Below are 22,347 nucleotides of genomic sequence, written 5' to 3' on the forward strand. Positions count from 1 at the left end.
TTGATTCCAGTATTAATTTCAGTGTGAAAATCCATCATCTGTTTTATTTCTCAGCTGTAGCACTAGTAGTTCTTGTACTGACTTACATCGACAAAAGTTTATTCTAAATGTTAATTACAGGCTGAGGTTAAGGAGGAAATTTCACATGTCTCTCAGTATGATGACTGATTTCTTGTTTTGGTAATTAAATCTAATAGTGTGTAATGAGTGCAGAGTAAACACAACAAAGATAACACCACAGCAAAGTACAGCAACTCCTGTTCATGGTGCCTAACAGGTAGATCAGCAGTAAGTTCTTGATTTGTTTCTTATTGAGGATTTAGTTGTTCCTCGATGTAAACAGTAAACCACAAAAAGGAAAGAAGGAGAGTTTGGAGAGAAGGCGAAGTTTACAGAGAAGGGAGGAAAGATAAGAAGATGCTGGCCGGAATAAGCGGTCGTCCAGCGGTGGTCTGTGATTTCAGAAACTCATGATGAACTGGGTGTGGAGGATAAATCAAGGAAAGATGGTCCAAGAACAAGGACTCTTAATGGCTTTTTCCCCTGACAGTTTATATTACTTTATCCAAACAGATCAAAACATTTTCCTGTCCTCGGACTTTTCTCTGACCTCTCTCATGGATGTTGGAAAAACATATAAGAAAGAAAGGATTTCATGCAATTTTCTTTAGTTACTATGAATTAATTTGATGAAAGACGAGCCCGAAATCACTGATTCCTCTCCAACTCCCTCCCCCACCTCCCCATTTATTTCTCTCCAGAGCCTCGAGAGTCTGACAGAGCGTTGTGAGAGTGCTCTCTCACTCCTAGGAGACACACTGCAGTCAATGGACACTGAGCCAATGCCAGACAACATCAAGGTGAAGATATGAATTTTAACCTCTTTATATCAGTGCATCAGTGATGAGTGAGTGTATCAGTCATGAGTGTATCAGATGGAAGCCAAAGTTCAGTTTGGTAATTTATGTATGCTGGCTTTAAAATGTCTCCAGAGAAACATTAATAAGCATGTTGTTCTTCTTCAGGCTGTTCCTCTGAGCATTGATAGACACAGACAGCTCATGGCGAGCGTCCTGGCCGACCAACGCTTAACTGAGCTGCAGCAAAGGGGTGGGGCCTGGCTGGCAGGGTTAACCAATAGCACGACTGGACTGGCACAGAAGTCGCCGGACTGCAGGTAGCGCAGGCCTCATTTTTATGCTGTGCTAGAACGTTTGGGGTTCCTGTGATCCCTTTTATTGTCATATTTCATTCTTTTTTCTTCTGATAATCAACATCATAAATTCCCACATAGCACCAAACATAGGAATGCATCATCACCGCTAACTTCACACAGAATTAGCTTCCTTCATGTAGCATAATACTGACAATTACCACCAATGAATGTTTAAACAGTACATGGAAGGTATTGGTCAGTATTATTATTATTAAAATACCCACACCATTGTATTAAAGGGGAATTTCATTCTTTTTTACACATTAAACTCTGTTTACAGGTCTTGGGGAGTACTGTTGCATATGTGAAAAAAATTGTATAAAGCCTCTCGTGAGCCACGCAAAGCCTGATAAATTGCCTCAAGTGATGTCACATAAGTCAGCGTCGGTTATGGTTGAAGACTACAAGTTTGAGAATGAAAAAAATCTGGGGTTGTAGAGTCAGAAAGAAGTGAGACCTCCGTAGCCCTCTCCTCATCTCTGCGTAAGGCTAGCAGCTCGAGGCCACGTTAGCCGATACTAGCATAACACACCCGAATCTGTACACTTGTGCGAATCATGTCGAGTTGCGTTGTTGGTAATGTAGGCGCCAGGTTTTGACAAGGAAGAAGAATGTTTGGAATAAAAAACAATATATTGATTTTAAACTGTATATTGTGAGTCCAACATTGTTATTAGAGTGCAATGCTAAATTGATGGAATACTCTTAGATAATACACTGTATTGTTATGTATGATATATTAATTAATATTATCCTAGAGGCTTTTTTAGAACTATCTCACTCGCTATGTTGAGTCGCACTGTGCATTTGCATATATTTGGATAATAATAGGCTTCCTCTTGTTGTGATGCTAATGAGACTGCACACTGCAGAAATCTGAATCAGTCAGGGCCATTGAAGTTGGACTATTTTAAAGAACTCATGATATACACAACAATTTTAATTGGGCAAATACTCACATGCAGAAACCACTTTACACAAGCAGCTTGGTCCCAAGGGAAAGAAGGGATCTGCATGCCCTCAGCCTTCCCATGTGTTGTATAATGTATGATTGTGGGATTATTTTGTCAAGATGAGTTAGTTACAGGTTAAAAATACTCCACATCCTAAAAAAGTTGTTTTCAGCCCAAAAAATGAAAACCAGCTGGAGGAGAAAGGGAACGTAACATCAAATGGAGGACAGAGCAATGCAGCTTGTTTGTTTGTGCCCAACTACAGCATAGATCTAAAGATTGTTGTATTTGTGGCTGTTCCTCTTATCCAGTAATGAGTTTTGGCTCAGGCTATATGAGAAAGAGGCCAAATACAAGTATAGGCTGATGTGTTTCCTTTTTTACTAGACAGATGGTCTGCGAGGCTTTTTGTTTTTCATAATTACATCTTTTCTACAAGCCAAAATGGGTGATTTTTGGCTGAGAATTTTAAAAAATAACAGAAAAAAGCAGCTTCTCACTCCTGTTCTTCTGTCATTACCTGTTCAACGGTTAATTGACTTTTGTCTCCTCAGGGCTGCTCTCACTGCGACCTCTAAACTCTACGACAGTGTGGACGACGCCCTCCACCGGCTCGTCCGGGTGTCCAATCAGAGAGGTCGCGACCTGGAGGCACTTGGACGACTAGCTAGGCTTGTGGACAAACTGGAAAAGGTGAGTAAGGAAGGAAGAAGACGGGTGTGATTTAATTCTGATTTCACACAGCTGGAATTTCTCCATTCTCCTGCCTTTCCTGAGTCTTGACCGCAAACATATGAACTAGCTGCTGATGCATGATAGATAAAAGGTTAAGTAATTGCTTTTTTTTCACCTCAGATATTGTCGAATTTCAGAGGAAATTTGTTGAGCAAAGACAAACCTACTGATCATGACACTCTGTTTATCCAGCTGTAAGACCATAGACAGCCTTAGGGATGTTAATTGACTGGCTGTTTTTAGGCAACACGTCGGTGTCCTGCATTGCACTGTCTAAAAGGAGTTTTGACTGCTCTGACTCACCCTTCTCTGTTCCCAGCAGGCGCCAGATGGAAACGCCCTGATTTGCTGTTATTTAGTGCTGCCTCTGTGAATGATGTGTTTTCTGCAAAATATGTTTCATTTTAGAATCATAATGACTCTACTCCCTCAACTTGTCCACATAGTGCAACAAGCATCCGTCGCAGTACAGTATGCAGTCAAATACGGACTTGTGTCCTCCTCTCACCCCGCGTTCTCTCTCCTTGTTTTTATTTCCCAGTGCGATAAGGAGATTGAGCAAGTCCAGTCACAGCTGGATGACTACAAGGAACCCCCTCTCTCTCTCAGCAGACTCTCACTCAAACAACAGAAGTTCAAGACGTTCAGAGAAACGGCTAATGTGAGTGCTCGGTTTTTAATGCGTGGCTTTTTTTTTTACACATATTGAATTGCTTCTATACATGAAAAATGCTGCTTTGCTGTAATTTTTTAATATTGTTTGTGTTATTTTCATGTTAAAACATACAATTTCAATGCACTCACTATCATGGTGGATTCTTAAAATTAAAGCGTGTGTGGAAATTGAACATTCCTTACTTTGGCGCCATCCAGTGTTAGTATCAAGAATGATTATCAACGGAAATGACTACTTTTTCTATTAACAAAAACTTAGGGTTAAAATCTGGAGATTTTGTAATCACATACTGCACAATTCCTACACATAGTGTCTTTAAAGTCAAAGTATGTAGCTTTCAAAATATAAAATAACATCTTCTTCCTGTTTCAAATGAAAAGTAAAATTTAAAGTAATCGAATGTACCACTGCTCAGTTCAGTACATTCAGGGCTTTTGCTTATACATCCTTATTTGGTCTGGTATGACCAGTAGCTTACGGTAGCTAATGTTAGCTAATTTTAGATAGATATTGGTGAATTACTGCTTCAATTCACAGACTTGTTTACTCTTCTGCCACTGTTACACTACATTTATATATTTACCATTATCCAATAATTCTCACTCATAACCACAGTGGAGGCTGGCCACGCCAATTCATACCATACCGCATTGATTTGCGTTTCCATTACCAGTTTTACTGCGTCAAGTCACGCCTAAGATGGACCATCAAAGCGCACCCAACCTGCTTCTAAGCATGTTGCGGTGACGTCTCACCGACCGCAGCCGACCCATGACGACCCCCCTTCCCCCCGTCTTCTCCTCCTCAAACAAGTGTGTGTTGCGAGTCTGCACTAATGTCTGTGCTGGAGACCAAAGAGAAAGCTGTTTTAAAAAGTCTCTGTGTCTAACTGAATCTCTGTGGTTTGAAGTTTAGTTTCTCTCCTGTGTTTCTGTTTGTACTTTCAGATATCTGCTTTATTGAACCGTTTCCTGATCGCTTTCATCTGTATCGAAGCCATGTTAAGTTACTGCTGATAAAAACATTTCCTGCCGCTGCTGCTTCATATTAAAAGCTTTCCGCTGACAAACTTAACGGAAGGCTTTTATTGCAAAGAATTTATAGGAAATGAATGTTTATGCACCGCGTTACAGCCGTGACCGACCACCAGTCACAGCCGTGATGTATACAACCCGCTGCTTTTGACTCAATATAAGTGCGTCATCAGTTAAAGACACACCTTCAAGCGGGTAGCCCTGTTATAATGGAGATGCAAATCCCTGCCGCGCTGGGCTGATGCGCCAAGTCAAACCGAGTCAAGCCAAGCCAGCACATGTGTATGGAAAAGGCCTAAATGTCTTCCACTAAAACAATATGTCTCTTGTCATCTCAACTCAAAGATTATGAATCATATTAGCCCTCCAAGAGCCTTTAGTACACATGTCACTCTGAATTACTCACTGAAAGACTTGAGGAGTCAATAACTAAACCTTAAAATGTAAACAGATGTATTTTAAACCCACTTTGCTGTCCAGTGGGATATTCCTTTTATTGTTGTGGATACAGGCTAATGTGCTGTTTTCCCAGCAGAACAGTTATGTTTATTCCATTCATGATTTCCCAAGTATATCTTGTCAAGCGTGTACAGTTCATATGTCAGGGTTTTTCTGGCCAAAGACATCACAGTGGATCTTCCTGAATTTTTTAGGAGCTGCACAGTGAGACTCTGTCAGTGCTCAGCGATTTGGAGGGTTGGTGCGAGCTGGACTGGACAGGCCTGAACGATGTCCAGATCCGACTTCCTCCAGTCAGGGAGAAGCTGAGGGACATGTCTCACTGTCTGTCTGACTGCTGGACCACCCTGGACAACACACAGAGGCTGCTGTCCACACTGACTGAGGTACTGCAGCACAGGAAGTCATCTGTTAAGTGTGCAGGAAGTTATGAACACACATGAGTAGTTTAAAATGTTCCTAAGGGCAAACAACAGTCATTTTTTCTTTCCCATCTCCTGTGCAGGCCACCCAGTGGTGCGATGCAGTGTCCTCCACCTCCTCCTCCCCCTCTTCCTCTTCTTCCACCTGCCCCCTTGCCTCCCTCCCTCCCATTCCCCCGTCCCGTTTCCAGGATGCACGGTCGTTAGCAATGGAGCTGGGCGGCGGGGCGCTCCTGGATCTCTGGACCCAGACGGTAGAGCGCTACCAGCGGACCGTAGCACAAGTGAAACCCAGGTTCCTCCAGACGGAACGGGCCCAGAATCAAGGCCAGGGGAAGCCCAAGACGCCGTCTGCCAGCAGCCTGTGGGACCTGATGGGCCCAGAGGGAGAGGGAGACTGGGGGCTGGGAGCTGGAGGAGGAGAAGGGGGTCTGCAGTCTTGGGGATCCTTGGCATCACTGTTCAGACCTCAGACCTGCTCCACACTGAAGATAGGAGAGGACAAAGGGAATAAGAAAGAAGGAGCAGGGGGAGGAGCAGGGGGAGCCGGAGGAGGGAAGTTCCTGCAGAACCTTCTGAATCCAGCAAAGAAGAGCGTGAGTTGGTGCATCGCATTGCTATGGAATATATCATGTCTGTGTTACTTGCCATATTGTCTGTTCTATTTTATTTTACAGCATTGTAAAAAGAGGGATGTTTGACCTTTACCAAAAGAAATGACTTTTTAATACATTTGCAGCAGGGTTTGACTCATGTACAGTACCACTGCTTTCAGACTGTAGCTGCCAATTGACACTTCATGTTGTTATTCAGTGGTTTTAAATTTGACCAATTGAATTAGAAAAAGAAGACAGAAGTCAGTGGAAAATCTTATGAAAGAGTGTTTAAAATTAACATGGGGCTATTAAAGAAATTGTCTCAGGGGGGTTGCAGAGGAGTATTCAGTCTTTATTTGGCTACCGGCTCATAGGTCAGCTTGTCCTTTTGATAGGATGTCTGGTACCATCTCAGACTTTTCCATCAGCAATATTTTCCATTTGCCGTGCAACCTACGATCAAATGTCAGAGTGTCCTTGAATGCATCAACTTGGAGAGTTTTTTCAAAACACTCCTCGCTAACATCTGCATTATCCTGACATAACCACATAACTATAGTTAGAAACAAAGGTACCAAAATGTGTAGTATTACAGCTCATTCTTTACCTTGGAAACAGAGGTTGACAAAACACTCAAAGTCTACTTACTCACTTGTTCTGGAGTCTGGTCGTCATCAGCAGAAGAAGAGGAAAGTCCTGAAAATGCTCGGAATAATGGAAACTTTGAAAATCTACAGTTCCCCGACAGCCAAGCTAACTCCATCTGCTGACAAACACCATGTAATATGATCAAAAGGTCAGGAACAAGTGAGTAAGTGGAGTTGAGACTGTTTTGTCAACTATCTCAAACAGGTTTCTGGAGGTTGATTTTCATAATGTACTGAAATAAAAGGAAACCGCAGACTGCCTGGAAGAACTTAATACAAGAAATAGTGAAGTTAATGGTCTAAAACCACTATTATGAACTTTAATATCTTTTTTGGCAACTGCCCTTGTCTGGTGTAAAAGAGTTGACTTTTTAATATTCCAGTTTTGGTCTGTTTGTCTTATAAATTTAATTCCAAAATTATATCATGGCTAGAGGCAACATATTGCTAACGTCATACTTATAACCGTCACTTCACAGTCCCCAGATGCGCCGCTCCCTCCCAAGCCGCCCAGGAAGCGACACCCAAGTTTCGACCTCCAGGCTCTCCTGGCCCCCCGCAGAGGCACAGCCAGCCCCAAACCTGCGGAGTCCCCAGTGAGCGGGGTGAGCCGTAACTCCCCCATGTCCTGGCTGGGGCGACGAGCGATAGCTGACCCGGTCATCACTACCAGCATGGCTGCAGCCATCCCTGGATGGGGCACTGGAGGGAGCACTGGAGGGAGCACTGGAGGAGGAGGAGGAGGAGGGGTGTTGATCCGAGGGGTTGAGGTCAGCAGCAAGGAGGTGGTGGACCACACGGGGTCACCACGGCAACACGTGCTGCTGGGCAGGACTGAGAGGGAAACAGGGCAAGACAGGGCGGGATCCACTGCTCAGAGGTGTGTGTTTGTGTCATTTTTTCCTTCATTTAGCTTATTTTCTCCCTTCTTTACTTTTGTTGAAATGTCTGCGTGGGAGCTTGTGTGTGTGAGAAAATGAGCGAGAGAAGGTCTGAGTTGGCTGAGAGTTCCAAAACAAGACCAACATTATAAATTACATTAGTAGCAGGCCGGGCTGAGATGAAAGGGAGACGTGATTCATCCTTCTTGGGATAATTTAAGTACAGCTGAAGTCTGTTTCAGAGCTATTTTATCAGTCAACATCCAATCTCAGATAATTTTATCATCACTAACTGTTTGATCTCTCTACATTGCTTACCGCTATCTTACTTGCTTATCTTTACTTCCTCTTCCCTCCCGCTTCTGCTCTTACACCCACATTTGTTCCTCTTTTGCAAATGTTCTCATCGGTTCTCTTGCTCCTCTTGACGTGTCCTGCCCCCCCTCTCTGCCCTGCAGTAAGCTGTACCTGCTCTGGTGTAGGATGCTGAGTTCTGAAAGGCAGTACGTGACTGTCCTGAAGGGGGTGGAGGAGACCTACCTCCCCTTACTGGAGCTCTCAGACACCCCGGCCTCCATCAGGGGGAAGGCTGACACCCTCTTCCCCATCTGGGCCAGCCTGAGCACCTTTCACTCGCAGTACCTCTTACCTGCCATGGAGGGGGCTCTTTTGCAAAGTTTGTTGCAGCAGGACTGTTTCAGTAAATATGTAAGTTCAGGAGGAACTAAACTTTATTCTTGTTAGAGTTAAAGTAAAAATGCACAAAACTGTGAAATGGAAATAGAGTTTTTTAAATGTTATGATCGTCTTTTGCTTGACTTTTGACTGTACATAAAAATGACCTTGGAAGGAGGACTGAAACCACAAAAATGAGACCTAAGTTGTTAAAAAAAATAATGTTTTTATTCATAAAGATTTACCAGAGACCTCCTTGTGAATGTCACTGTAGTTTATTGAAGACATCTTTGATGACAGAATTTAATTGTCTGACATTTGGAGGCAAGTAATGAAAGATTAGATGATCCAAGTAACAGTAACTTTACACAACACCGAGAGTGCCTGTTAGTGTCATCATAACTGTAAAATATTGTAATATGTCACCAACAAAAAAAGTCCTCTAGCCTTCTATCATTAGTCTCTTCCATCTTTTCCTTCCTCTGTGACAACAATTGATGAAGAATAACTTACTTACTTTAGGAAAGGTGTAAATTTTAACTATAGGGTGTAATCTGTTCCTACTAAACTATGTTTGAATTTAAACATAGCTGGTGCAACAGCTTGCAGGGCTAGAAAAGGTTTATTCACACTTGTTTGGAGACTCTAGGATACAGATGTGTTTTGAGTCAAATATCTCAAGAATTCATGTTAATTTGGCAGTCAATGCTTTCTTTAGAAAGCAGGGAAGAATTTTGATGAGTCACATCATGCGCATCAGATGATTTAGAACTGGTTGAGTTATTTTTATGTTACATAAATGTGTAATATGGAGTACAGTATCAGACATTATTTATATAAAAATGTTACAGATTTAGATTTATGATTTACTGAAATTGCACAAATAAAAGATCAGATAAGTAAATTGTATTCAGTTAACACTCAAAACAGTAGTTACAAATTAAGGAAAGAATAAATAATCGTTTTTTTCTCTAACTCAATTATTGTGGAAATGATCAGATTTATGAAACATCAACTTTTAATTCTCTTATTCATATTTATTTTTTTCATGTCTCGTTCTTGCATGCAGCGGGAGCAGTTTCTGCAGTATTCCCACTACATCAGGACTAAACCAGAACTGGACTCTCCACTGGTAACACAGGCTGCTGACTTCTTTAAGGTAAGAACTCTCTCCTTGCTTCTCTCAGATTAAACTGAACTCTTTCATAATCTTAAACATCAGAGAGTTATTGGAGAAACATCTGATCTGAAGAGTATGACCAGTATTACCTACTGTGTCTCCCTGCTTTTTCCGCTGTCATTTCACTGAAGAAATAATTACAGTCTCAATCAAGAGAAAAGTGCCAAGTTTTCTCTTGATGATCACACATTCCTGAATCTATAAAGATAATACGGGTGTCAGGGTCGTAAGATTTTTTATTTGCATATTTTCTTTTCAGAAAATCCCTCAAATCACAGTGTTGAAAGATCATTATAAGTAATTTTGGAACACATCACAAGCACAAACCAATTAAAGTTGCTTTATCCAACTGTGGCAGCAATTAAAAATGAGCTGTATACAGTAAAGCTAATTACATGTTTAATGTACACTAGAAAAGACAATTAAAGGCGGATTATAGGGAAAGTAATTTGAGCTCGCAAGCTACAATTAACTAAAACTAATACATCTACAGCATCATGAGATTACTAAGATGACTTTACAAGGAGAGATCACAGCGCTTAAGATCTCTGAGGCTACATTCAAGTTGTGAAGTGTCCCATAAAGGAGCATTTCTACCAAACCACCACAGGGAGGCAGCGTGAGCTCATGTCACGTCTTGCAGTAGCTTTAAATTAGCATCCATTAGCATATCATAGTGTCTGTAGCATCTGGTATAAACACTGTGATACTTGCATAGCTTGTTCTCAGTTTGTCTTTGTACATTGTGTCTTTTCCTATCAAATAAACTATAAAAAACACAGCTTGAACACATTGAGGATCAGGGCTACAAGAAGGTTTATGGTTATTGTGATGGTGATGGATGGGAAGCTGGTGTTGAGGCTAAATGATTATGGTGATCATTTTGGCGATGAGTGTTATTGTGATGAAGAGATCATGCGGCGGCTACTTTCACGTGGTTTCTGTGATCAGTGGAAATGAAAAATAGAGTTTGAGACTTTTTTTTTAAACCAATAATGCCTGTAAAATCAAGCTTGGCTCCCTGTGAATTTGAAGAATAATGACTAAAACAATCATTTTCCTGATTAAATACGTTTCAAGTGGTGCAGTAATTGTAGTTCACCAAAAGAGCTCTTCAGCTGAAATAGATTTTTGAAAAGCAACAACATACACATGTAGTAGTCATTGAATAATCAAATAATTTATTTGTTCATGTTTATAGTATCTCTGAAGAGACCATAATAAGCTTAATCTAAAAAGGTTTGATAATTTAACATGAATATTCAACAAATATTTGTTTAAAACACTCACGAATATACACAGTAAAAATAATAATAGTAATAATCAAGTCCCCTCACAGAGATACGTGTGAATTCACAGGTTTTTCTCTGATATCATGTTGTTCAGATGTTTTGTTTTTGGTTTGGTGCCACTGTTTGGTTTATGTTTTTTTGGATTTTATGTATTGTAATGTGTGATTGTTATAATTTATGTTGTGAATTAACAAGCTATGCATCTGTAACTGGTGTTATTATAATAATAATAATAATAATAATAATAATAATAATAATAATAATAATAATAATAATAATATGTAATGAAAAAGTGTGATTTTGAATGTTTGTTTCCTTATATTTTTTATATTTCTGATTAATTTTGGTTTTGCATGTCGAACTTACATACATGAAACTAGTAAAAAGTACTTTTCACAATTTTTCACAATTTCACTATTACACAATACAATATGTATTTGACATGGAAAAATGACATGATGTCACATGATAGAAACACACTCAATTTCCTCACTTTCACCCGGAAAATTACCTTCTTATGTTGGAAGTTGAATACTGATACCTGTTCAAAACATACGTACATCTAGGCTGTATCTGAAACAAGTCATTTGTTCACTATTTACTACTCACTATATAGGGAATTTTATATATTGATCCATATACAGTAGTGTAGTACTGTACAAAGTATGATAATATTCACTAAACAGACAACACACACACTTTATAATGTACTATATAATGAATGATTTCAGACAGAGCCCTGGTTTGATTTACAGTTGACTTCTTCATAAGGCTCGATGTGACATGGGGACACCAGAGGAGTCCACCAGGTCTAACATCTCTTCTCCCCCCCCCCCCCTCTCCTTTCTCCTCCAGTCCAAACTCCCTGCGGCATCCCCCCTCTCCCCTCTATCCTTCCCTCACTGCCTTCAGGCTCCCACTCAGAGACTGGAGCAGTACTGCGAGGCCCTGGAGGAGCTCGGGGGTATCAACCCTGCCTCCGACTCCGCACTCTCCATCCTGAGACACGCCCAGCGCCACGGCGAGGACCTCCGGGCCAGTGACCTCATCGTCGGATGTCCGGTGAGAACGCCTGTCCCAGTTTACGACTCTGTGCGACTGTGAATCAAGTCCCACTTTCTTTTCTTAGAGGGACATGAACTCATCTTGTGGAGGTCACAGAGTTGTTATCACTTTTGTATCTTTTATCTAAGGCTCATTACTTACATTTTTTTTAATTCTTCTGAAAAAAAGATGAATTTATTAGTGTCTATTTGCAGTATAGAAAAGTGCAAATACACTTTAGGTTAACCATGAGAGCTGGTTGTGACAAATGTTTAACTCCCACACACACACACACACACACACACACACACACACACACCTCCTCTCCTCCCCCTCCTGAGCGAAGGGAGACATTACGGCAGCACAAACACTCCCATTGAGCTACTTCAAATCGCGCTGCAAAAGCTCTCCAGGTGAAATTACTGTAAGTGCAGGTGTGTGTGTGTGTGTGTGTGTTTAGGTGGGTGTGGATGTGGATGTTTCATAATCATATGAAGCATCACTTATATCATGACCGACACATCTCTAGAGGTTTAAAAATAAAGTTCTGTGTCACCACTCGCTGCTGGATTACCAGTCCTTTTAAATTTTATTGTCAGAGCGTGGTGTGGCGTTTTTTTTTTTTGTTTTTTTTTTTAAAGCTTGAGTTTGTTTGCGACTATAGAAAGTAAGCTAGTCTAATAGTGAATCCTAAAGGAGCATTACATAACATTTGATTTTTATCAACCTCTTTCTGTCTCTGGTAGGAGCTGCGACAGCATGGCGAAGTCTCAACCCTGTAATTGACATGAACAATAAAGTCACAGTTGTACAAAAGACATGAGTCAGCTGGCCAATTAGAGCAAAGATCCAATAGAAAGAAGTGTCTTGTGAAGATGGGAATATGTCACCATGCGAGGCACTGTAGTAATAATACTGCTTTGTACTTTTTCTTTTATTGACTTGAGAATAAAGCTTTGTAGCTGCAATGTCTCGCAAGTCGCCTGGAAACTGACAACTTGAGTTGGTGAAGGAGGGGACGGTTTGAGATTTTTGCTCCGAAAACAAAACAAAACACATCTCAGCTCCTGTCAGGTAGTAAGTGTGTCAACAACCCCATGAAAACCCTCAAATTTATAACTGTTCTTCAGCAAAAATTGTACTGATTGGCCCTTTTTTTTCCTTTTTTTTTTTTTTTGGTGTGTTATGGATTCTCCAGCGCAGTAATCTGCCTATTTTTTCAAGATAACGTTACTTGTTTTAAGATAATTAATTAACCAAACGAAAGTGGATTGGAAACAAGTGAAGTTATTTCAACCCTCTGGCAAAGAAAACATGATTCAAGACTAAATGGCCTCTTAAGATTAAAAAATTAAGATAGTATCTTGCGGAGTAAGGCCTTGGGCTCGGGCCTCAAGCCAAGATAAGCGCATCCTAATGTGTGATGCGTGTGTGTAATGTGTGATTTTTAGATCCCGGTGGCAGAGCGCGGCGAGCTGGTGAGGCAGGGCGAGCTGACGGTGTGCGGGGGAGCTCGGAGGAAGCGGGCGGGCGTGAGGAACGTTTTCCTCTACCAGCATGTCGTCGTCTTCACCAAACAGAAGAGCACCGGCCCGGGACGCACCGCCTACAGCTACAAACACAGCATCAAGGTACAGAGCTCACACACACACACAGTCTTTTCTCTTCTACCTCTCTCTGTTTCACACACACTTCTTCTTCTTCACTTTTCATTATCTCGCTCTCTGCCAAACGTTCAGTGTTTGAAGAGGAAAATTCACTTTCTGTATTGATTAAATTGAAAGCAGAATAAGACAAACTGAGTCTGAGCTGCTTACTTTTCTGATTTTTTTACTTTTCTTTATTTTACTTTCAGTTGGACTTCACTATTTTCTCACATTTCCTTTAGTTTTTCCTCAGTCCTCTTCTTTATTTTAACAAATCTATCCTCTTTTCCCCGCAGACGGGTGAGATGGGTCTGACTCAGAGTGTGGGCGAGGAGGGACTGAAGTTTGAAGTCTGGGTCCGACAGGCTTCTAGGACCAGAGACTTCATCACACTGCAAGCTCAGGACAGGGAATCCAGGAAGACCTGGGCTCAAGACATTGCCCATCTGCTATGGACACACGCCATCAACAACACAGGTACAGTATGACCTTTGACCCCAGAGGCCTCAACTTTAAACTCTGTCTGACACTTTTAGAAAACCCTCATCAATCTATAATCCACACAAAACTGGAATGAAGTCCAAAGTTCGGCATTGTCAAGAAATTTTCCCATATTGTTGATCTTGTATCATTCATTTTATGCACATGATCCCACCATACGCTCCTTATAAAGCAGGACAACACCACTGACAGGTGAACAGTTCATTGTAGGGTCACTTTGCCATTTTTTTAGCCACACATGTGGCGTGGCTCTAAGGACGGTGTTGTCGGTCTGTCAGTCGCTCTGTAGAGTCTTTGTTATAGACTGAAATATCTCAACAACTACTGGATGGATTGACCAAACATTTATGGTCCCCAAAGGATGAATCCTAATGACTTTTGATGATCCCTGATTTTTTTTCCCTCTAGCGCCACCATGCGGTTGAAATTTGCTACAGACGCTCATGTCCCCCTGAAATTTAATTGTAATTGTCACTTTGGTGATCTCCTGACTTTTCATGTACCACATTATCAGGTCAAATGTTCAAATTGTCCAGAATTTGCCATCAGCCTCAGTTGTAGTTTTTGTTGTTGGCAAAAGTTAGCATGCTAACACACTAAAGCTAAGACGGTAAACATCTTATGAACGTGAACATTATATCTGGTAAACATCAGCATGTTTGTATTATCACTGTGAGCATGGTAGTATGCTGAAGTTGTTGTTGTGATGTGGAAAGTAAGTGTGAAAATCTGCTCCGAACCTCAGTGGTGACAGTTTTTAGTCAGTAGTTTATTTTTTGAGTTTAGACAGAAAATTCATCTTGTAAAGAAAAGTGACAGTGCACTTGATCTTTTTATTGAAATTTATCTTGTAAAAAAAATAAACTGGGGAAAAAAAAACCCCACTAACTCAAAAGTTGCGTGCCCTGTGGCCTGATTAGAGATAGAGAAGAGCCAAAACAAGACAAAACAAGAAATATCAGCATCAGTCAACTCTGTTATTTGATTGTCGTCCATTTGTTTAAGCCCAGCTTTCCAAACACGGGGTAATGTTGGCTATCGAATGTCACCACCCATCCATCTCCTCGTATCCATAAAACCTCGCATTTCAGGATCGCTTCCTGTAGTTGGTTCAGATTACGGTATCACACAGGATAAGATGCACTGCAGCTGGTATATAAAAAAGGGACTAACACATTTTTAGGCAGTTAGTTCAGATGATAAAGTTCATTTTCTTCATTTTCATTCAATGATTTCTTCTCTCTGCTGTCCCAGAGTTGTGTCTGAAGGAGTCACTCTGTATGGGAGTTTCCAGTAAGCTGCTGCTAGATGCAACAGGAACTCAAGCGTCAGAGCTGGACTCCATCTGCAGTCTCAGTGACAGAGGTATTGTATTCTCAAGAAGGATTACATCTTTAACACTTTGACACTATGTGTGGGATGCTGCAGATACTAAAGGCGCTGTGTTCGTAGGGGAACTGCACAGGAAGAAAGTATTTGCATCAAAGTTTTTTGGGGAAAACAAATTTTCCCGTTAAAAAAAAAAACATGTTTCAGTCTGAACTGTGGCTTTGGGAAGTTGGTTGTGATCAGATTGGATTACTGGATTGTTCAGATGTGCTCTCTGAACTGAAAGTGATTTGGCCCTGAGATTACAGACAGGAAACAAAACGGTTCTTGGGTGTATCTCCTCATGTGACAAGGTAATAACGCAGTACATGTTTTTTTTTTTGGGGGGTGGGGGGGGGGGGGGGGTGGTTTTCAATCTTGCGCCCCCAGGCTACTCTATGAATTTTTGATATTTGTCTCACACTGAGAAATTTTGAAGAGCTGTGACATGACGGGAGAGAATATGCAGCTCTGGAAAGACATTTTACTTCTGCTATGATCAAACCCCATCACAACATTCACACTGTGTCTTCATCCCGCTTCCTGTACTGTATCCATAAACAGAGAATATTAAAGGAAACATCCATCCTAGAGACAGCTATTGCCGATTTATCTTGCATTTCTTGTATATTTCTGATTCCTCTACTGACTTTTAGCAGAATCATTGCATGATGATATGAAGCAACTGTCATTATATAAAGCAGATACAGCTAACATGTTACCATACTAAAACGCAGACACAAAGCAACATTAGCATTGATTCTGAGTCATGTTTGTGTCCACCTAACAAATATAGGTCCAATATTCACTCTTCATATAGCACTTTTGTCTCCACCAACTCCTGAGGGACATTTCTGTCTCTTAAGCAGCTAAATGCTCGACTTCGTTCACTAGCTAGTTGCTAACTTTGTCTGTCTGCTCTTTGGTGCTGAGCAGGTAGCATACAGTAGCTTTTTTTAGAGCTTTTTCGCTGAAAAGAGCTTCCCGCTGTCTTTGGAGACAAGATTGATGAGAGCAGTGAACCAAAACAGACAGTAAAACCAAAACAATGAGCTAAAAGATGCTAAAACGCACAGTAAAGCTGAAGGGAACTGCAGAGTTGTGTGAAAATTATCTGTGGGTTTGCCACTATGACCAACACCTTTCACAATAAACACAGTCATTTAATCTGTTGTTAATATAAGAACATTGATTTGTGCTGCTTTAATAAGGATTTTAACCATATTGTCTATACCTGTTCCTAAAATCACAGTGTAAATATCTGGTCAATGTTCAGGCCGTGATAAAAATTGAAAGAAACTTACTTTGAAATCCATAAAAAAATACAGCCAATAACATTTTTTAGTTAAAGTCACTGAAAAATCCTTGGTGTTACTATAATACTTAATGCTATCACTAACATTAGGGCTTTCTCCACCCACACATACTGTTTCACAGGTTCGCAACAGTTTCCGTGCTGAAATATAGCCTTAATCCTACCTGGAAAATATAGCTAAATAGAACCAGGACAGGCAGATTAAAAAAAAAAAAAAAAAAAAAAAAAAGTTGTTTGTCACAAAAATTATTCCTGGAACACACACTACAGATTGATGCTATAAAATCTTGTTTCCCTTTAAGAAGAGCGTTCCATCCACATGGTAAAAACAGAAAAAAAGAAAATAAAACACCCAATCTGAAATATACTGTAATTCCTCAGATTCCAGACCCACCATCCAGTCTCTAAAGGCCGCAGTTGCCCTAGAGCCAAAGTCATTTCCCATTCATAGCTTGGTGTAATGCACATACTGCTCACCAGGTGTCTCATTGAGTGCAGCAGCTCAGGATTTCAATGCATGAATTGTCCTCTGGGACAGAACACGGTGTTAGAAATTCATTGAACAGGATGAGAAAATGCCTTCTCACTCTGACTCCTCTCTCTTTGTCTCTTCCGTGCTGGGTCCCTCAGTTTTTTCACTTCAAGAAAACATTGTGATACAGTACACTGATATTTTACATTGTAAAAGTGCATAAACACAATGCAAATGTGAGCGGCAAGCATCCAGTTCATGCAAATGATGTCTAAATATAGAATGGCATCATTATTTGAATTTCCATTACCTGCACTGCAGTGAGAGAAATACATATTTTAAATGTGTCCAACACCTACTGGATGTATTTTAATGCTATTTGCTATCTCAGTCCACAGTAGCTGCTCAGACTCCTCCTCTGTCGGCAGTCAGAAGGAGGGGGGATCCCCAGCGTCTGGGAGGGACCCCAAGAGAAACTCTGGATCAACAAGTTACTCACAGGTGGGTTCACAGCGTAGGGACACACACACACACAATCTAGTGATCCCAAAAAGTGGATAAAGACTCTTTTTATTGGCACAGATTACTCAAAACTTTACCATGGTTAAAAATAGATTTGAAAAGTGTGGAATGTGAAGTGACAACAGAAGGTTAAGGGGGGGGTTTTCTTTCCCGTTGGAACCATGGGTGCTTGTCCATCACAGAGGGTTTTTTAGGAAAATATAAATGGCCCAGCAGCCTTGAGACTGCTCCATGGAGAGTACAACATTCATTTAAATTGCAACTCGCTGTCACGAGTATCAATATTAGAACAAGGGATGAGAGTTTCTTGTAATGTTAATGAAGTGTAAACCAAGTTTTGTACAGTCGGCTTGCTGACTTTTCTGAAAAACAAGCAACTTTAAAGCTCTACTTTAAAAGTCCCCTTCCGCTCAAAAATGGGTTTTGCTTATTGTGCAGAATGATGTATGTGCAGAATTTGACACTTAAAGGCTGCTTTCGCATTCGCGTGCTGAAAGTGGCGAGCTTCTCTGAGCTCACTTTAAGTTAAAGGCGTGTACCTATGAGCAGGATTTGTGACATCACAACTAGTTTGGACACGACTGTGCAGCTTATACAAGTGTGCCGTGGAAACTTGAAATCTCCCGTGCACATAGAGTTGGTGGTGACAAGAAATTAGGGGAGAGAAAGGGAAGGGAAGACAGGCAACAAAAGTTCCCAGTTAGTTTGCCTAACATGCATGATTATGTTTTGGCTGAGCTGCATTCATAAGCCCATTTGGGTTTATAGGTTTTTCAGCACAAGATTGTTTGTTTTTTTCTCTCATGTGTTACATCTTATAAAGTGTTTATTTTGTACTAAAAAAATCTTGATTGTCATCCAGCTGCTGTGGAGCTGCAAACAGTATTTCACAAAGAAATCAATTTAGTTCCTGAGGCTCCATGGTTCCCAGGACTATTTGGTCAAAAAAGGCCCACATGTACCAAAAATGTAGGGAGTCCCCCGGATGAAAATGGTTTTGTACCTACTAGAGCCGCACTACAGTAGGAATGATACAGTTTCAGTGTGGTGAATTATATGAAAAGTGTCCTTTTAAACAGCAAAGCTTTCTATATGTCAGTAAACTGTCGGCAATGTGCATGCATCTGCTTAGCCGTAAGAAACAGCAATACCTTCCAGCCATCTCGATGGTAGTTTTTAAATGAATTTGCTCTGTGCACACACACACACACACACACACACACACACACACACACACAAACACAAACACACATTCTCTCAGTCTCCTTATCTAGCAAACAGAATATGACAGATTGGCAAACAGACTGCGCTGGGAACAGATTGACAGACAGACGGACACACGCAGCCCAAACAGATAGGGCAAACACACAGACAGCGATATGCACATATTCAACAACAGAGGGTGGATTGACGCCTGTGCCCGCACAAACGCACGCTGTGGTATGAACGCACATTTTAGCCCAGAATAAAAACTGTGACTGTTTTTTTCTCTCTCTCTCTCTCTCTCTCCAGAGTCAGTCTCCCTCTACAGCCGTGTAACTGTCATCTCAATAAGAGTAAGTTACTGTGTTCATCACATGTTTCTTTCATCTTTTTTTCCCCCTTCCTTCTGTTATTGCTCTCTTTACATGCGCTGCTCATGTCACCGCATCCCTGCATTGCTCGCTTTGAGATTTTTTTCACCTTTTACCGACTCTTTTTCTAATGACAGAAATCACATATGCACTCTGGAAAATGCTTATGTAAAGAACATGAAATTCAAGATGTAGAAGAATTGAATATTTGAATTTTTTGGTTTCTTCTTCTCTCAGAAACTGGACCGTGGAACATCTCTATTTCACCTCTGGGGGAGTCAAACTGGACTTAAAGGAGCATGAGGAGACCCTCGGACTTTATCTGAACTTCTCCTTCATGTTTGCTCCGATTTCCCTCTTCCTCTTGCCCTCTTCATCTCCTTAAAACAACTAACATGCCAGCAGATCTGATATGAATCCCCGGGAAAAAAAAAATAAAAAAAGCTGCATCCAAAAAGGATCAACACTGCCCTGTTTAAACCATGACAAGCACCAGCAGGGCTCTCTGCGCTCCGCCATTTTGGATCTGCCAGTCTCAGTTGCTGGCAGAGTCATTGACACCAAAGGCACTTCAGCCACACAGTGCGGCCATTGTCTGCCCCGCGGCTCCCCACTAGGCCAAACCACTTGGTCTGAACCACTGACTGCCTGGCTGGCTGACTGTACACATCACATGCCCCAGCATCTGATAATAAACAGGAAGTAATATGCGGGGCGTAAATCCACCGTAGGATTGCAGATTTAGAATGTATTGTGTACTTTGTCATTTTCATAACGCTGAATGGAGTACTGTAGGCTTTTTTTTTCCCCACAGCCTGTGTAAAAATGCGTGATATAGGCTAGGTGTGATAGCATCTATGTAAATGAAGCAGGGGTGGTGTGAGCATGCACACACACACACACACACACACACACACAGACACACACACACAAACATTCGCACACACAGTGTCGCTCAACACATGCAGTCATTCTTATTGTTATAAGACAGTGGAGCACTGTTCACATTCACATGCTCACACTCACACACACACACACACTGTGGCCATTTTCGAGCCTGGTACAGTGGCTAAATCAACGACAGGCAAGGTTACATCTGAACACGTACAGTAAACATTGCCTTGATGATGAAAAGGACGTCCAATCATATCTGACTGCTATACATTCTGTTACTGTGTATGTTTAAGCTAATAGTATTGTTTTTAAGGGCAAATGGTATTTAGTCTTCTTTAAAGTGTAACTTATGTCAGCAACATGAGCTTATTGGTGCCTTAAAATGTTCTTTGGTATACTTGTAAGTACTGGTAATGAATTTAATACTATACCTTTTGATATAAGATGCCATATTCTGTATACCAAATGTATAAAATGGGTGTCTGTGCAATGTTGATATGTGTACAAAGAGGTATTGTCTTAACATTTAGTCTAAGCTTTCCTGATTGAAATGCTCTCTCCATAAAATGGAGAAAGGAGGTTCTGTTAAAAATGCTTTATTCTGGTTTTATTGGTTTTGTGCTTGCAGCCAGGAGACATGAACTACATCTGATCATTCTTAAAGAGGTAACTTAATCAAACCTGACTTTAAAGTGGTTTCCCCCAAAGAACCTAGACTTCCCTTAATACTTATTTTCAGCTTGTTTGGATCAGATTTTTTTTCAGCCATGCTAGCGTTTGGTTCACCGCTTTGGTCTAGACTGAAATATCTCAACAGCTATCAGGTGGATTGCCATGAAATTTTGTACAGACATTCGTGGTCTCTGGAGATGAACCCTACTGACTTTTGTGACTTTTCCTCTATCACCAGCGTGAGATTGACATTTGGAGGGGGGGTTTTTTGTGAAATGTCAGCCATCCAAAAACTATTGGATGGACTGTCATGAAATTTGGTTCATATGTTCATGTCAAACTGAGCTGTAATCACTTTGGTCATTCCCTGACATTCATTTAGCAGTTTTTGTTTGTTGTACTTTGGTTTTGACCAAATGCTAAACTGACATTCCCATCCTCAGCTGTACTTTTTGTTCAGTGCTAATTAGCAAATGTTAGCATATTAACACGCTAAACTAAGATGGTGTGAACATTATATCTGCTAAACATCAAGCATGTTAGCACTGTCATTGTGAGCATGCTAGCATTTAGCTTAAAGCACAGAGCCACTATCATTGCTGTAGACTCTCTGTCTTGTTTCAGTTGCTTAAAATGTTTGATATGGTGCTACTGAGATGTCAGGGGATTGCTTTATCCTAAATATTGAGATGCCATGTCTCAAAGCAAGTGGAACAAAAGATAAAAATAACTTTCACTTCTGCAGAACAGCAGTTTAACCTCTGCTACACCACAAGATTCACTAGTGGGTCCAGTAATAGACATACATGTTACACTGCTGAGTTTTATTCAGACTCTTCCCATATACTGTACATTGTATTAATACTGAATTATAAAGAAACATGTAGAAAATGATGTACAAGATATCTGGAACTTTTCATCCAATGCAACCACAAAAAAAAAGGCATCCTCTAGGTTTGAATATTTTGTCGATGATGTGGTTCATATTTTATGACCGTAAGCATACAGTCAGTAAAAGCAATCAACATCCACTCACCAGTTTGATTGGATAGTGTGTGTATCAAACAATATCACGGTTAAGGTACAATATGAAACCATCAGGTAGCGAAAGCTAGCAGCAGCGGGAGGTCAAGCTTGTGTCTGCAGACGGCAGCAGCAGTTATCAGATTTAGCACGTTTCATATCTGCATCCAAATTCAAAAATTGCAAATGGCTATTGAGCCGTGTTCTGAATCAATATGTAATTTGTTGGCTTGGAGAAGCCCGTACACTTCATAGCCTTTAGCTGTTTGGTACATTGCATTATATTGGAAGCAACGTAATGAACACCATCTTTCATTCTCGCTGCAGTATAGATTGTCATATTCAGAATCCCTCACATTTGTATGCCATTGCGAGGCAGTATTAATGTATGGAAACTTTTCTCTTGCTCTTTTCTACAACACACTTTTGCCTGATGTTTACATTTTTTTTTTGGAAGGAATGTTGGAAATGCATGTTATGCTTACTTGATGAAAATTGACTGTTTTTTTTACATTTCTGTGTTGAATTAAAACTGGATGGAAGTTCCAAA

General features: G+C 40.7%; 1 protein-coding gene across 2 annotated transcripts in view; it reads left to right on the plus strand.

The window, feature by feature from the left end:
• Positions 1-21,283, plus strand: part of arhgef40 (Rho guanine nucleotide exchange factor (GEF) 40) — a 40,170-nt gene extending 18,887 nt beyond the window's left edge. For both annotated transcript variants that reach the window (XM_042401497.1, XM_042401498.1), the window contains exons 12-27: positions 762-860; positions 1,026-1,177; positions 2,724-2,862; positions 3,446-3,565; positions 5,268-5,459; positions 5,579-6,091; positions 7,218-7,618; positions 8,078-8,327; positions 9,364-9,453; positions 11,622-11,828; positions 13,262-13,441; positions 13,753-13,933; positions 15,212-15,322; positions 17,504-17,613; positions 19,147-19,190; positions 19,446-21,283. In XM_042401497.1, coding sequence (XP_042257431.1) covers positions 762-860; positions 1,026-1,177; positions 2,724-2,862; positions 3,446-3,565; positions 5,268-5,459; positions 5,579-6,091; positions 7,218-7,618; positions 8,078-8,327; positions 9,364-9,453; positions 11,622-11,828; positions 13,262-13,441; positions 13,753-13,933; positions 15,212-15,322; positions 17,504-17,613; positions 19,147-19,173 — 2,772 coding nt within the window. In that variant the 3' untranslated portion in view covers positions 19,174-19,190; positions 19,446-21,283. The remainder of the gene's footprint in view (positions 1-761; positions 861-1,025; positions 1,178-2,723; positions 2,863-3,445; positions 3,566-5,267; positions 5,460-5,578; positions 6,092-7,217; positions 7,619-8,077; positions 8,328-9,363; positions 9,454-11,621; positions 11,829-13,261; positions 13,442-13,752; positions 13,934-15,211; positions 15,323-17,503; positions 17,614-19,146; positions 19,191-19,445) is intronic.
• The last annotated feature ends 1,064 nt before the right edge of the window (positions 21,284-22,347 follow it).

This window comes from Thunnus maccoyii, chromosome 22, assembly GCF_910596095.1.
Source record: "Thunnus maccoyii chromosome 22, fThuMac1.1, whole genome shotgun sequence".
Classification (NCBI taxonomy): domain Eukaryota; kingdom Metazoa; phylum Chordata; class Actinopteri; order Scombriformes; family Scombridae; genus Thunnus; species Thunnus maccoyii.